Source organism: Pezoporus flaviventris, unplaced genomic scaffold, assembly GCF_033815535.1.
Source record: "Pezoporus flaviventris isolate CSIRO_AGI_PZ_B2104156 unplaced genomic scaffold, CSIRO_AGI_Pfla_v1 ptg000005l, whole genome shotgun sequence".
NCBI lineage: Eukaryota > Metazoa > Chordata > Aves > Psittaciformes > Psittacidae > Pezoporus > Pezoporus flaviventris.
The window spans coordinates 6,965,043-6,982,059 of record NW_026892553.1 but is presented as its reverse complement, the minus strand read 5'-3'; the positions used below and the strand labels follow the sequence as shown (position 1 = coordinate 6,982,059).

At 40.5% G+C, this 17,017-nt stretch overlaps 1 protein-coding gene across 8 annotated transcripts in view; it reads left to right on the top strand.

The window, feature by feature from the left end:
- ZC3H12B (zinc finger CCCH-type containing 12B) overlaps positions 1 to 14,316 on the top strand; it is a 29,622-nt gene extending 15,306 nt beyond the window's left edge. For 6 of the 8 annotated variants that reach the window (XM_061445867.1, XM_061445868.1, XM_061445871.1 and 3 more), the window contains exons 2-6: positions 4,042 to 4,814; positions 7,070 to 7,209; positions 7,928 to 8,162; positions 8,253 to 8,359; positions 8,930 to 14,316. In XM_061445867.1, the coding sequence (XP_061301851.1) occupies positions 4,204 to 4,814; positions 7,070 to 7,209; positions 7,928 to 8,162; positions 8,253 to 8,359; positions 8,930 to 10,350 (2,514 nt within the window). In that variant the 5' untranslated portion in view covers positions 4,042 to 4,203 and the 3' untranslated portion in view covers positions 10,351 to 14,316. The remainder of the gene's footprint in view (positions 1 to 4,041; positions 4,815 to 7,069; positions 7,210 to 7,927; positions 8,163 to 8,252; positions 8,360 to 8,929) is intronic. The other 2 variants (XM_061445875.1, XM_061445874.1) reach the window with 2 other exon arrangements.
- Positions 14,317 to 17,017: the final 2,701 nt, after the last annotated feature.

The window sequence follows — 17,017 nt, the reverse complement described above, 5'->3', positions numbered from 1 at the left end:
GGATGAATTGCTTGTATGATGTTAAATAGAAGACTAGAGCTGTGTATGTGGAATTGGGACAATGCAACAGAACGGTGAAATCAGTTTATATGCAGATAAAATACATTATTATGGAGCTAAGAAAGAGGGGGGGAAATGATGAGCAAAACATGTATAGTTGTCATTAACAACAAGAAGAGGTTGAAAAATCTAAATGTGGGAGTGATAGTGACAGTTTTACCCAGATTATTACTGTAAAAATAATCATAGTCTCTCTGAGTGAGAACAGTTGATTTAATTTCCAGTTGGGAAGGAACATATTTTGCTTGTAGTTTAAATTAACATTGAAGTGTTTATAAGAGAACATAAGCCTGGTAAAAGTGAGTCTTATTGCAGGTATTGTAAAGTGTTCCTTAGTTGCAGTGTTTTGTAAGCTGGGGTGCACTGTGTTGATAACCTGCATTTTTAATCTTCTTTTAGAATAATTCTTTATATCCTTTGTTTTAGTTTTGGCAATACAGGGTTATATGTGAGACTGAATGAAAACCCAGTCCAGATTAAGCCAATTGATAAATACACCTATTTTGGCAAGTACTTGGGTTGTAAATATACTGCTTTTACTACTATGTGAGAGAAAATCACCTGAAATGAAAACAGAGTACTGCAACAATAATGGTATCTAAGTATTTAGAGGGATACTCTTTGAATGCTTAATACTAAAGACCAGGAAATATCCAGCTGAAACCTAATTGATCAACATTGGAATTTCCGTTCAAGTGCAAGGAAACTGTGGGTTTATTCCATATTTCACTAAGGACTTAGAATATGGTTCTTCATTAAAAAAAAAGTGTTGGTTGACTCAAAACTTGGCCTTTTAGAGTTTTTTTAATATATGTGCTTAGCGTTTTCTTTAAAGAGCTTGATTTCCTAAGGACACCAGCAGCCCTCTCTGCATGCGTGTGCGTGTCTGCATGTATGTGCATCACAAAAAGAGCATGGACCAGTGAGAGTCACTGCATTTGGGATTGCTTGGAGTGATTTTGAGACCATTAATAGTTACTGGTCAAGCTGGCCACCTTTGCTATGTACTTCTTGTTTCCTTAAGAACCACCCAGTTGTAGCTGGAAATCCTGCTGCTCATCAGGAGTAATTTTCACTCACACTGTGCTTCACATGACATGAGAACTAGGACTAGATTTTAGAATATTCTGGGTTTTTTTTGTTCTAAACCTTTTTTTTTTCCCCACTGTACAATTACGGATGGGAGTAATTCACTCTCGGCCACTCTTAAGGAGTCACAAGTAAATCAATCAGAATATGGAAGATCTTTATCCCCAAAGCAAACAAAGCACGCAAATAAATCAGAATGGAATCTAAGGTATTTACCTAAAATTGCTCATCTGTAAACATACATATTCTTAAAATACCTACCTTTAATTGGTAGGTACTTTCCAGTGTCACTGGAAACACTGTGTTGAAGTTCATTGTATTCTGGATGTATATCTACCATCTCCACCAGTGTGTACATTCATAACAGCCAGATGAGATGTGTACCTAAAGAATATAAATTAGAGTGCAGTCTTACAGAATGTTACCATTTGGCCTGTTTCAGGTCATTATAGATTTCCTTACATTTATGTATTACTGTGTAAATGTTGCACAGATTAATAATCTTTGCTTCACTTTGGGACAGTTTTGGGTTTAGTTGGTTGGTTGGTGGATTTTTTGGAGGGGTGTTTATACTCTTACGAATCCCTCATAGGCAACAGAAAACCACCATTTAATGCAGGGAAATGGTCAAGGAAGAAGACTCTCAGAGATGAGTGGTATATTAAGGGCTGTGGTTTTCAGCATCTTATTGTCTGAAAACTAAAGGATGGGAAACCTCAGAATGAATAATCTTTGACTTATAAACACACTGGTGGTTTGTTCAGTTTTCTTTTGTGGCTTATAATGCTTTGGAAAATCTCTTAACTGTTTGTTCAGAAGAAAAAAAAAATCAGTTTTTCATTTTGAAGATACTTTGAATATTTGAGATTTTGGGTTTATGTTAATTATATGTATTTTACATCACTAATATTCATTAATATATGGATGCATTTCAGCATTTCCATTATTATTCGCTTAATTTCAGTATCTGTTTAGCTTTGTTTTGCGGAAAAAAAATTAAAGTTGTATTTAAGGAGGAAAAAGCCAATCAATGATAAGATTACCAATGTCAGAGTTGCTTTTCTTCCCCCTACACTAGACCCAACTTTCCCCTCCGGACAGATTCTGATACTTGTTTCTAGTCCCTGGCTTGGTATTTGCTGTACATCAAGGGAGTTGCACTGCTGTACATTAAGGGAATAGGTCTCTTATTTGCTGTTTTGGTAGGTCACAGTAATTAGATAAAAGCCATTGTGGTCTGCTGGGGAGACAGGAGTCAGGCTTTTATAAAGCTTTTGAATACAGTGTACTTGATAATGTTCTGTGTATAAATAATTCATGTACTTGCTTGAGTGCTTGTGCTCTTGAGGAAAATTTTGTCTTCTTTTAATGCTTGCTTATAGCCTGAAGGAGTGGAAGACGTGAGAAGAGAGTCAAAAGGCACATGGAAGAGATACAGATTTATTCTTAGTTACATGAGTGACCAGTAACCCCAAACAATGTGTTATACTTTCAGTTCTTTTGACTTCTTTTTGTGTGCATGAGGAGCTTATTAGGAAAGGACATCTTCGCTCAATCTCTGTTCCAGTGCCAAAGTTGTGCCTGGTTTGTGTCATAAAAATTCTCATAGGAATCCTGGGAAAGAGCTTTTCATGCATCCACAGCTCACATCTCCAGCTGTTGTCAGACCACAGAGTCACTGGCTATACTGTTAAAAGCAAAGGTATATTGGAAAACTGGTGTCAATACCAGGTCTTTCTTCTGTGGTTACTATTTAAATCCAGTATCATGCTTGCCATGCCTCTTTGGAAGACATCTTTGCTGACAGGAGCCTCTGCAGTAAGTGTAGCTTTACAACTGAGCTCTTTCAGAAGTTTGGTACCTTTTCATTTTTCTGCCTTTCAGTCTTTCTTCTCTGTGCCTGTTGTTACATCTAAAAGAGCTGACTTGAACAGAAACAAGCTTTATCAAAATGAGACAGTGCATTCAAAGGGATGGTTTCTGCAAGACTATTCCATCATTCTCTTTTGTTACTCACAAGTGGGACTTGCAGCTTTCTCAAAGTAGACCTCTAGCTGATTGCTTCAGTAATCAAGGTTCTCCACTTACATGCAGTTATATCTAGTCTTACTTTACCATTTCCTCTAAAACTGCTGTGGGTGCAATTCCTCTTAAAAACTGTTTTTCCAGGGCTCCATGACATCAGTTCAGCCCTTCCCAGGTCACTTGAATCTTCTCGTTTGTCAAACCTCTCGCTAGAATTCCCTGAACAATATTTCTTCTGGTATAACACAAAAATAATGAGTGTCTGTCCTGACTTTCTGACAGAATGCAGAAATATCCATCCATGATTTTGGAATTTTCAGTGAGTAGGTACAGTAAACAGCACATGATGATCGACATGTAGAGCCTTTGTGCATCTCTTCAGTGACCTGGACAGTCTAGCAGCCAGCTTGTAATAAACTGAAGTTGTTTCTGACAGTAACCCCGTCCTGAAAGAGGCTGAAATGGTTTGTGTTGTATCTTATGCACCCTGGAACTTCACACAGTTGTTCCTCTAGTAGACAGGCTGTTCTGCAATACAAGGCTGGAAAGAGGTTTCTGCTGAAAGTAGTGGGTCACTCTTTTCTGCTTTATTACCTTTAAATATTACTGAGTTACTCCAGTAATTCCAGATGTAGTGTGTGGGAAGTGTCATTTTTGTACATAGAGTAACAAGGGGAAGAAAAGAGTTTAATTTGTGATTAAAGAGACAACATAATTATATGCTTTATTCTGATCAGTGTGTTACCCAGTAATGTGAATGACTGGGGGCCTCTGCTGCCTTGTAATCCAGGTCATTGTAGTTGAGGATTTCCCAGAATCCTCAGAATTAGGCAGAAGCTAATATTTTTGTTCTTTTCCTTTTTTAAGGACCTTCATGTTGGTGTTGTTTATGCCAGAACACAGTAAGCAAGGCACATTAACTCCAGCCTCGTGTCCACCTTTAATTGGCCAACACAATGCAATTGAATATAAATTCCAGGTGGCTTTGGAAATGAAAGAGAACTGAGCTCTGGCTGGAAGCTGAACGTGATGACGGCCTGGTCTATGGTGGGGAAGCTGAAAATGGAGAAGAGGCACTCCAGAGGAGACAGAAATGTGGAACAAGATGCTGGGGAATGCAGTGCTGAATCTGAGGAATGGACGAGCTCAGAAAGTGAACCTGAGCAACCGTACTTCAGAAGCAGCTGTAGCAATACTCAGTGGAGAGAAAAGGAGGTTTCCACTAAACCACATCGGCCACTCTGTCGCTCCCCTTGCTTGGATCGCCCAAGTTTTTCACAGAGCAGTATCACACAAGACTTGAAGCTAGATGAATGCAAAACAAATTTGGACAAGGAATACCAAGCTAAAATGGATTTTGCTTTAAAGCTTGGGTACGCAGGAGATCAGATCCAGGCTGTACTGAATAAACTGGGAGCAGATGCGCTCATCAATGATGTTCTGGCAGAGCTTGTGAGACTTGGCAACAAAAGTGAATCAGAGGGACAAAGCAGTGCCAGCAGTACCGCCAGTACTCTGGTGCCAAGAGGCCCTTGCCCAAAGGAAATAGCAAGCCCTGAACTGTCACTTGAAGATGAAGTTGTGGATAACAGCGATAACTTGAGGCCAATTGTCATTGATGGAAGCAATGTGGCTATGAGGTAGGTCTCCCTGTCACAACATTTGAGAAGAATAAATCACTAAAATATGTATGAGAAAAGTCAGTATTGATGGCAAAGTCATTTTAAGTCATGTAGTATATTTACACTGATAATCCATCCTTTTTATCAACTCTTTAGTCCAGGGTTTTAATTACGTTGTTACACCTTTATGTGCACCTTTATTCCAATTCCCTTCACCCCCTTTTCGGACCAAGTTCTCCTCTCAAACCTTTTTGTTCTACCAATCCAGCTGTAGTGTGCTTCGGTGTGCATGGTTTAATCTTTTTGAAGTCCTTGAGTATTTATTTAGTGTCCAAAGGCAACCTATTAGGGGAGGAAAACTTGGTTCTTTGTAAAATGCCATGCCATGTATGCTGATGATACACAGTTGACTTCAGGGTATTTTTGCTCCTGCTGATTAAGCCTGCTCAGAATGCAAAGCAGTTCAGCTGTGTCAGTACAGGGATATATGCATGATCTAATTGTGCTGACTCACACAGCTGTGGCACTTGTAATTTCAGACTTGTGCACATGTGTATTTTGGTCAACCCTTAATTCAAGAGGTATTTGTCCCATGCCGCTTCCAAGCATGTCTGTAGAGTTCAGCCATTTGTTTATCACTGAGAAAGGATGATTTTCTATGAGAGAGTTCTTTAAACACTCTCTTTGGTGATCAGCGATACCAAGATTTCTTGCAGTAGTGTTTGCACACGAGATTTCCTTTAGTATCAGCTTTCTGCTCTGAATTTGTCATCTGAATTATCTTCTATTATCTTTTTTTTAATGTATTAAGAAAGTTCAGATTTAATACATTTCTTAATACTTTGAGTGAATTAAGTACTCTCAAATTTGAAATATATTACCCCCCCCCCCCCAAAATCCTATAAGAATATTTTATATACAGGATTTTTCAGTGCCAAGTTGTGCTACATTTATCCAGAAGATGTTTCTGTAAGGCAGCATCACCAATACTGCACTTAACATTTTCTCTGGGCCTGTTGACTTTGCAGTCTCTGCAGTGCTTGAGCTCCTCCTGAGCCTAATGTGGCAGGAGCTGGAGAGAAGTGTTTGTACCCTTACTATTGCAGAGCTTCAGTCTGATGCCTGATTTATGGAATCATAGAATATCTCAAGTTGGAAGGAAGCCATAGGGTTATCGAGCCCAACTCATAACAAGATGCAGAAGCATTTGAAAATCAAAAAAGATATTAAATTCTGCAAGGTCTGAAATGTACAAAAATCTGAAGAAAAATGCTTTAGAAACACTGTGGCTTCTGTATTCATTATTTACATTGCAAGAATCTGGACTAGGCTGGTGACCCATAGTGATGCAGCTAGTATTACATCTGTCTGCCTTTGGTCTGTTTCAGCGTTACTTTATATAACACTGAGGCCAGAAGAGCACACATCTTGCTATGGGCCAGTCGTCTGTGATGTTGCTCTATAGTAATAATGCAATTAAAATTCTGAAAGATAATCCATAGGATAATGATAAAAATACAGATTTCTTAACGATGAAGCATCTGCTCTACAGAGTGAGAACTGCAAAAGTTACACACTTCTCATGCTTAAAAATACTGCAGTTACTGATGATGCAAATGGAGACTGAATATGATTCATAGATAATACTGTCCTTAGTTCCTATCAAAACTCTAATACTTGTTATTTCATTTGCAGAAACTTCTTAGGCCATTTACAAAATTCAAGCCCTGTGTTTGAATTGTGCTCTGTGTTTCAGAAAACAGATTTTTGATGGGCTCAAACAACTTTTGAGTTCTTTCTTTCCCTTAAAAAGTCCTAACAAAAAATACAGAGCCTTTACTATTAAGGAAACATCTTATTTTGATCCCGATGTTTAAAAGCACCTGTGACCCATGGTAGCCAGCTTTGTCAGTTCATTCCTTTTTTGTTACTGATAACTTTCTATGGTAGTATTTAAGGCAAGCTCAGTTTGTTGGGGAAAGTGGTATTTTTCATTGAATAAGTGAAAATTCTTCAAGTTTGGTTTGGTTTTGCTTTTGAGATAGTGAAATTATCCATTTCTAGAGTTTAAAGTAGCAGGGCTGCTGTAATTTGATGGCTGAATATCTCTGGGCAGTTCTTTTTCCAGTTCTTTAAGCTGGTTGAATACAAAGGTTTAGCTCTCTTTACAGTCTTCATTTCCCGTATACCCTTGTATCTCAGGTAACAGCAAACCCCCAAACCAAATCTACCTTTTGTCCTTACTATTTCTAAAACTTTTGCATGCTCTTCAGCCATGGGAATAAAGAAGGCTTTTCCTGTCGGGGGATTCAACTAGCTGTGGATTGGTTTCTGGAGAAAGGGCATAAAGATATCACTGTGTTTGTACCTGCATGGAGGAAAGAACAGTCTCGACCTGATGCACCAATTACAGGTAATAGATCAAGGTTTTCTTTGACCCCTTGGTTAAGAAAAAAAAAGTATTGCATTAAGACATAACCATGTTCTGTTTGTGATGGGTACTGGGCCAATGGGTACCGGTGATGGGGATACACACTGAGCTGTGGATGTGATGTTGCGCTCAACTATTCATTTGAAAACACAACAGTTTCACTGGTGAGGAAACAGGCATTTAAGTGTCTGCATTTGTAACCAGTGCTGGTTTTTTGTAGCATTACTGGATCATTTCAACACTTTTGAGAAGTAGTCACAATTTTCCCATTAGCAAAACCATTGTTAAACATATAGGAACAGATTCTTAGTTGCTGGGTGAGTATATAAGTAATATCAGGCCATTCTTGAACACTGAAAAGGCAGCATGTGTTTTGACCCATAGAAAGTACTTAAAATGTACTCTAGGCTAACAAGATGGCTACTATCATACAGTAATAACCGAGTTCTTGATGTGTTCAGGAAGATTAAGTAAAGGTTGTTTACAGAGGAGTGGCGTGGTTCTGAAGATTAAATATTGAATATTTAGCCAGTGCTTTCAAATATAACTTCACACCTAGGTATTTCTTAATGACAGTGGGGGCTGGGTATGAACATAATAACAAAATACATTGTGAGAAAAGAGGGAGGAAGTTTCACATTTCAGAGGCTGCATTTCTTGAAAACATTTTTGAAGTTGCTCAACTTGAATTATGTTACAGAGCAAGAAATCCTACGTAAATTGGAGAAAGAGAAAATTCTTGTTTTCACCCCATCTCGAAGAGTTCAGGGAAGAAGAGTGGTTTGTTATGATGACCGATTCATAGTGAAGCTTGCTTTCGACTCGGATGGTATCATCGTATCCAATGACAACTATCGGGATCTTCAGAATGAAAAACCAGAATGGAAGAAGTTCATAGAGGAGCGGCTGCTGATGTATTCTTTTGTGAACGACAAGTAAGGGGTTTTTCTACAGAAGTAAGGGAATTTGCAAGTTCAGAATCCTCAGTAGAAACTGAAATTCACATTTCATTTCTTTCCCCTTAGGTTTATGCCTCCTGATGATCCTTTAGGACGCCATGGTCCAAGCCTTGAAAATTTCTTAAGGAAAAGGCCAGTTATTCCTGAGCATAAGAAACAACCGTGTCCTTACGGTAAGTGCCCAAGTCAGGTTGATTTGTTGTATTCAAAGGTAGGTGAAGCAAGCAATTAATTAGCATCTTGTCATACTGGAACAATAAAAAAAGTGCCATTTTTAATGTTGCCATCCAAGTACTATATCCATTTTTACACCCTTCATACACATATGAGTAAAACCAGTGTAGCAGAAAATGAAGGATTACCAGATATGCCTTGTGGATAATGCAGCTTTTTGCCATTTTCTTCTGGTTTATATGCAAGAAAGAGATTCAGAACTGTACAAATTGTGTTAGAGCTGGTTTGTTTTATATAGCATGGAGTATTGATGTCAGTATTGAAATCGTGAGCCAGGAGGAAGGAAAAGTAATGTGTCTTTCCCTTGATGCAGTGATATACATGGATACAGGCAGCAGAACCTGTGATTGCCTGGATATATTATATATATATATATATAATTATTCCTTAGGGGGTTAATGTAGAAATATTAGTACTGAGAAGTGGTGAAAGATATAAAGAAAAAAGATAGCAGCTGGTGATACTGATTGGGTTTTGGTTTATTTAACTTGAACCCACTTTTCTTTCAGGTAAAAAGTGCACCTATGGGCACAAATGTAAATATTACCACCCAGAACGGGCAAACCAGCCTCAAAGGTCAGTAGCGGATGAGCTTCGAATAAGTGCCAAATTATCTGCTGTGAAAACTATGAGTGAGGGAGCCTTGGCCAAATGTGGCACAGGGCCATCCAGCTCCAAAGGAGAAATCAGTTCTGAAGTGAAACGCATTGCCCCAAAACGTCAGTCAGATCCAAGCATTAGATCAGTAGCTGTGGAGCCTGAGGAAAAGTTATCAATAGCCCGGAAGTCTGAGGCCAGCTCTGTCCCGTCTCTGGTTTCTGCATTAAGTGTACCAACGCTCCCTCCACCAAAAAGCCATGCAGCTGGTGCATTAAATACTCGCTCTGCAAGCAGCCCGGTGCCAGGTTCCTCACAGTTCATGCATCAGAAATCCTCACTGGAACATATGTCCAGTGTGCAATATCCTCCTATACTAGTCACCAATAGCCATGGCACCTCAGTTAGCTATACTGACCAGTATCCCAAATATGAATCATTGGGGGACCATGGCTATTATTCCTTACTCAGTGATTTCTCCAACTTGAGCATAAGTAGTATCCGTAACACAGATTATTACGGGGCTGATATGGACCAGGGGATGTATTCTAGAAACTCAAGCCCCTGTCCTGACAGTTGCTTAAGCCATACAAGTAATGATTCTTATTCCTCTTACAATGACTTGTATCTGGGTGTAGCAGATGCCAGTTCAGAAGACAATGTGAAGATCCACAGACTGCCATCGCAAAATCGTCTTCAGCCTTTTTCCCATGGTTACCATGAAGCCTTAAGTAGAGCTCAGAGTTACGGAAGTGAAGAGCCTAAGCAATCCCTTCGCAAACAGTCAGTTTCCCACTTAGGCCTCCATGCCCAGCATCCAGTTGTTGGAGCACGGTCCAGTTGTCCAGGAGAATACCCTGTGCCTCAAAACATTCATCCATCAACTGCACAACCAAGCCGTGCCTTGGTCATGACAAGAATGGACAGTATTTCTGACTCACGGCTTTATGAAAGTAACCCTACGAGGCAGAGACGACCACCTCTCTGTCGAGAGCAGCATGCTAGCTGGGATCCATTACCGTGTGCATCAGACTCTTACACTTACCACTCCTATCCACTGAGTAACAACCTCATGCAGCCATGTTACGAACCTGTAATGGTAAGAAGCATGCCTGAGAAGATGGAGCAGCTCTGGAGGAATCCCTGGATTGGGATATGTGGGGAACCACGGGAACCTCATATCATTCCAGAACATCAGTATCAAACATACAAGAACCTCTGCAATATTTTCCCTCCAAGCATTGTCCTTTCTGTGATGGAAAAGAATCCCCACATGACAGATGCACAACAGCTGGCAGCTATGATTGTTGCCAAATTAAGAACAGGGCGTTAAAGCATTACAGCCTCTTTTGGATAGATGAAACTACGCAGCATTAGGACCTGGAGGAGAACGTAAATGAAGAAGGAAGGGGCCAATCTGTTGTAAATATTTTCTACTAAGATAGTATAAAATTCTGTACACAGTAGCAATCATATATATGCTGAGGCACTATATAAGAGTTTGATTGTATTGTAAATTTTAAGGTTTTAAATATAGGGATTTTTAATAGTATTTTATAGGAAATGCATACCTTGCTGCATGGATAGCTCATTAAGAACTACAATGTCACGTTCAGTGTCTCAAAGCTGTTACTACAAAATTATTGTTAGCAATTATATTGCATGTATTCGTGTACACTTTCAATTTACTTATAAATACCTAATCGGCCTTTAAAAGTAAGCTCTGTACACACCCAGATGACTTCTAGGGTTTCAGCTTTGCCATCTGACACTGCCCACTGGCATAGGAAATATTGAAGGAAAAGTAAACTTGACGGAAATTAAAATCCTCACTTTGTAAAAGGAAAAACTGATTCCAGCTTTTGGCACTTCAATTTCAAAACTGTTCCCCAGGAGTTTCAGTGTCTATCACAGCGTCCAGTACGTTGGCTCCATCCGACAGAAGCCACGTTAGGACCAAACCCCTTAAGGGGTGTGAAGGTGTGAGTGCCATTCAGGACATTAAAACAAGGTTAACTGTAGCTTCTCTCTTCAGAATCGCCTCCCAGCTCTGCACTAAGCAGCTGCTGCCCCCAGGGACCAGCCAAGCTGAAAGCAAATGGCCAGGTTTGTGTAAGTTGGATTGCTCCACCTGAAGCAGCAGACGCTGGATGTTTAACATGGAAGTCCATCAGTAACTACAGCCCTTCCTCTGGGGGCAAGGATGGTGGCTGAGAGAGCCTAACCTTCACGATGGCTGTACATCAACTTGAGAAGGGGCTGGAGGGGGGGAAGGCTGCTTCTTGAAAAGAGATGCTCCAGTTTGGGTTTATGGCAAAGCTGGGCCTGGTTTTTTGCTCTTCAGATCCACGCAAAGGTGTGCATTTGCCTCATGAAGGCTTTTAGAGTTCCTGTTTCAACAGGTGAGATAATTTTGTGTGGCATTGTTTGCGCAACTGGTATCTTGCTCAGGGTGGGAACCTTTGTAGCTAAATGTCTCCAAAAGAGGCGTTTATTGTTTTTTAAGCTGCACTGACTGGACGCCCTTTTTTGAATCCATTGTATATTTCAGCATTTGGAACCATTACTAACTCGACACGGCTCGAGCTAGGACTTGTTGACTTCTACTGTAGTTTTTTTCATGAAAGTTGAGAAAGGCCTGGTTTATGGCCTTTTGTTTCTTCATGAGAAGGTGTGACACTGCCTAAATGTTTCTTACTGTGAAACACACGGAACGTGAGGCTGCAGTCAGGGTTGTTTCTGGTGTTTTGATAATGGCTTGCATGCTGCTTCCTAGTTACCTGTCTGAGGAACAAAGTTCTATCATTTCTTCTACTTGTGTTACTGTAAGGGTTAGTTTGATTCAACATCTCTTGTGGGCTCTTTATCACGTGCAAAATATGTTCCTGTCATACTGAAAACCCCAAATAACAACAAGCCACAATTACAGGTGCAACTGCAGTTGACATTTGATAACCGTATCACTTCACACAGGATAAACATCCTTGTGTTGGTACAGGTGACAGACACAATGGCCACTTCATGTATCTAAACTCAGTTATCCTGAAGGTGAGTCTGTGTTCACACTCGGTGTTTGCAAATTACTTTTAGTTGGTTATTGTCTGTTAAAGGGGAAAAAGGAAAATCTTCAGACATTTAAAACAGTTGGAGGAAAGATCTAACTCTGGACAAGTTTTCAAACCAATTTCTTATGAACCTGCATCTTCTAGTTTTGATTTGCGATTAATTCCTATTCTCTTCTCTTGCATGGTATAAAGCAGCTGAGAGCAATGCCTCAAATAACCAGAAATGACCTTTTGTTTGTTGATACAAATTGTATCTCTTTTTCTTGATTGTATAAAAACTGTGTATAAAAAGAAAATAATAATCTCTAGATTAACTTCAGTATTACATTTTCACCACAACGCGTGTGACACCGTGTGTCACAGGGAAGTAGCCCATGAGTAATTATGGATCTTTTTTATTTCAAATGGGCACTTGTAGTTTATAGACAAACAAGGACAACTTTTCAGAACCAGGTTATTATGTGCACAGATACTGTGTGTACACCTCAAAGCATTACATAGTTATCTTTAGTCTATTTATTAAGCAGATACCTTCTTGCACTAAACTTTATGTAAAAATGTTACTGTTAACTCATCTGCATGTGTTTAAAATGTGACAATGATTGCTAGAGACCCTGCTTTATTCTGAACCCATTAATTTATAACTTCTTTAGGTATACAATGAAGTTTATTGTGCACTCATGTTTTCCATCTTGCATGGAATTAAATATTTGTATGTAGAAAACGGTTTGTTCCCTTTCTCTCCACTTATAAGCTATTTTAAGAGAGCTTTAGGAAGTGTTTTTGATGTTTTCTGATGTGGAAAACTGAGCAGAAATTTCCATTAGAAGTGTTGGCTGGTTCATGGAGATACTCATTGCTGTAGGACTGTCTGGTCATTTTAATTCTCACTAACTTCTGTCTTACTGATAAAGTAAGTCCTTTCTAAACACTGGGCATGCTATGCCAATACAACCCCGGCACACTATTTCCCTAAGGCAAACTGCCTTTCCCTAGGAAGCTGTTGGCATGTGCCCTGCACAGAGCTACGCAGTGGGCAGCGCAGCCTTATGGAACTAGTTTGCAAGTTTTCTGCTCCGTCAGTCCTCCTCAGAGGTGGAACCCCCTTTGTCTGTGACGTGCTCTTTCCTAGTTGACTGCTTGAAGTGGTTGACATGCCATCCCCATCCGGTCTCAGCTATGTTTACAAGCCAATTCAAAACACTGACACATTCGCTCATCTTCAGCGCATAAGCTTAGATTTCTTCTTACATGGAAGAGTTGATCTTATTAACACCTGATCATAACTGTCTATATTGTAAATATAAGACTTTGTATAAATGCTCTTTTTGAGAGCATGGTATTTAAATGTTTTTAAAACTGTAAGAGAACAGTTCTAGAAACTCTATTTTAATAAAATCCATGAAATTACAGTTCTAGATGAAGGGAAGAAAAGGGGGAAGGTAAAATCCTGGCCTACTGCAATCAGCAGTTGTTAAGCAGTAGACTTGATCAGTGCTTTCCTGGGGGCCAGAGCATTCCCTGGGAGTTCTGATTTAAGGATCTCTCATCTTTAGCCATCTTACTTTCATATAATTTGTCACTTAGAAGTGTCTAACCTTACGTTCATAAACCATGGGATGTCAGTCTGAGTTACTGAATGTTCTTTTTTGTAAGGATGACATGTCAGTAATATATTAACTTGTACTTAGATGACTTCACTACTGTTCGTCCTGTTGTGGTCGTATTGAGCTGCAGTAGTTGGCTTTCTTCATCTGTAGAATTAAACATTCCTGTTTAATGGTTGTAAACTTTTATAAATCTCTTTGGGTTTTTTTGGTTGACCCAAATATAATGTAAGTCTTAATGACAAAACGAGTGAAAATGGATGTGAAACCAGTACGTGGTATTCGTAAACCTCGGTAGTAGTAAGCGTGCACTGCTCTAGCTGCTGCTGCATGTACCCCATTCACTAGCATGAGTCTGTTTAGCTTCTGTATAAACGCTCAAACTGTGAATTTAACAGCAGAAGGTGTGGGTATGGTTGCTGAGAACAAGCAGAAGGAGCCTCATTACAAAACCAAAACCAAACCCAAACCATCGCTGTAGGTGAGTTCCCCCGTACGTGCTTGTTCTGCCAGTCTGCCTGAAGGGGCGAGTTTTGGCGCTGTGAGGTTCTGAATGATCAGGTCAGAACACGCAAAGAATCTGCCCAAATAATTCAGTTCCAGAACCGTTGGTGACCTGTGCCTGTGCTGCACCCACACCCCCCAGGCAGGAACATTTCAAGGGGCTCATTCTGACTACGGTCATTGTTAAAGCTCCGTGCTGCAGGGAGGGAACTCATCGTGTCTGTGAGACTTTGCTCCGCAGAGCTGAAGTATTACTTTAAGCTTGACTTGCCCTAAGTTTACCTGAAGTATTAGTACTCCAGGACTCGTCACTGTGATTTCTACAGTGAGTGTTCAGCTTTAATACTCCTCTTACATCCCCGTAGCTTGTCTGTGCGACAGAGCCTTTATTAACTGTCTCTCTTGCAGTATTTCAACTGGAAAAGTACAAGTGCGCTGTCACTTCAGTTATTCTCATGCCAGGGTTTGGTTATTGAAGAGCCATTATACAACACCTATGATTTTGGTCTGTGGTATTTAACATTTGTAATGTATTAGAAATAAGAAACTCAACAAAATCTCAGCTATTCCCTGTTCCCCTCCGCTCTGTGTACCAAGTTTGCACAATTATTTAGTAACATGAAACCTGTTATACTTTATATATCTATATATTTAAACTTGCTTATTTAATAAAACCGAGAGCCATTGGATTATTTGTTTCTAGCTTTTTATTTTGTCACCCTCTTTAGAGGGGAGCCCCAAAAGCTGCTCTGGCCAAATTGTTTCTCAGTAGTTTTAGCAGATTTACTCGAAAATAGCCAGATTCTGAAATCACTCCTAATGCTCAGACCTTCCATCTGCTGCCACCCGTGAAGGAACAGGGCAAAAGTGTTACTCTTCTTTAAAAAGCAGAAGAAAAAGTACTCTTGGAGTCCTGCTGTGTTGTCACAGTAACGTCCTGTATCAACCTCTGTAATACATTTCTTTTGCTATTTAAACACTTCTTCATTTCCCTTACTCTGGGGGACCCCATCCAGTTTCGTTTATTACCATTGCTTGGACTCCAGGTGCTTTAAGTTGTTGGGTGGGGGGAAGGAAGTAAACCTAACAGAAGGAATATGACACACAAAGTTCATCTCCATCTGGGTTTGCCTGAACTTCTCACCCTTACCATGTTCGCTCTCACAATGGCCAGGAACAGGTTCGGAGACAGCACAAACCCAAACAGAACCAATAAAAAACCCGTATCACAAAGGTGCTTTTTCCTAATCTCAGGCCCTTTGTACTCAAATTCACCATTCCTGAACAGAAATACGGACTAGATTCTAGGGGATATTCTTACTGTTCCAGGTTTCCCCCCAGACACCGTAACCCCTGGGTAGAGCTGAAGTCCTTGTCAGAGCAGCTGCCTTTGGGAATGAGGAAACAGAAGAGTGAACGCTTGGAACAGCCAGGAACAAATGCCCAGAAGGTTCCACTACTTCCAGTTCCTTCCACTGAAAAGAAACTCGGAAAGTCCAAAAGCCAAAAGCGGGGTCACAGGCCACAAAAGCAGCAGACCCAGGCCTTGACTTCCTCAGCAATTCCCGTTTGTGTGATTTATTCCATATAGCCCCAGTTTCTATCTCCAATCCCTTCCTCCCTTTAGAGATACCTTTTCCAGACAGTAAAAATCTGTCTGGAGAGACCGATTTACCGGGAGAAAGCAGCCTCCAGAAGTGCTGCCCAATGCAAGGGAAAAATGAAGTCATTTGGGAGCACACCAGCACCGCCTTTCCTACCACCGCTCCGAACGCGCTTCTAGCAAAGAAAGCGTTTGTGCTGAAAACAAACGTTACCAAGTAAACTTCTACCAAGGGGGGAAAAATGCTACGTAGCACAGTGTTTGCCAGCGTCACCCTTTCCTGAGGGAGCTGTTGTGTTTGCACTGACAGACCTCAGAGTACCAAACAGGGTAACCTAGACAGAACAGACTAGTTCAACCATTAACACCTTTACTGTGCAGCCAAGGTAATATCTACAGTGTGCTGCTCTCAGAGCCCTGACAGTTCAGTCTGTTCCCATTTCCCTCTTGCTGGTGTTAAAAGAGGGAAAAAAACACCCAACTATTATCACCTCCCTTCTCAGAGAAGCGTGCCAGTCCTCCCCTTAACTTCCTTACGAGAGAGAGCTAACACAAGAGCTCCCTTTGGCCTGAGAGCAGGTCTGGCTATGAAATTACTTGCCAAATACAGCAAGAAGAAATCCTCTTCACTCAAAATGTCCTAAATAAGCATGAGGAACTGCTGGGTAAAAGGAGAAATCTCCCAAAATACAAGAAAGGGAGGGGAATTACACAAAAAAATTGCTCCTGAGACAAAGTTTGGTTTCTTTAGCATCAGCACTGCTTGCTTTTAGCCAAGGAAATGTACCGGGTACCTTTCACTTCGCACAACTCTCGGCTGTCTGGCAAAGCAACCGCAGTAGAACAGGATGACACAAAGTCAGAACACAGAAATAATCCATTACAGACATTTAACTATGCCTTTACTTGAGAACCAGCCCCAAGTATCCGTGAAGCTGCTGCTCTAAACTTGAATTTCCACCCTACCCAGTGTCCTGCTGCAGCTGTGTCCCCCTCTGCATATTTCTTTCTGCAGAACACCACATAATGGCAGTAGTTGCTCTAAGGAACTAAGAGGATTCCCCATCACAGCTTGCACTGGCATGTTCCTATTTAGCCTGTAAATACTGCAGCCTATTAGACTGGCGCAGAGAAAGGCTCGGGCACCCTCCAGCTCCAACAAACTCCTACTGAGGACTCCTGCAATAAATACATGCTTAAAACTCCAGTTTTTTTGGACAG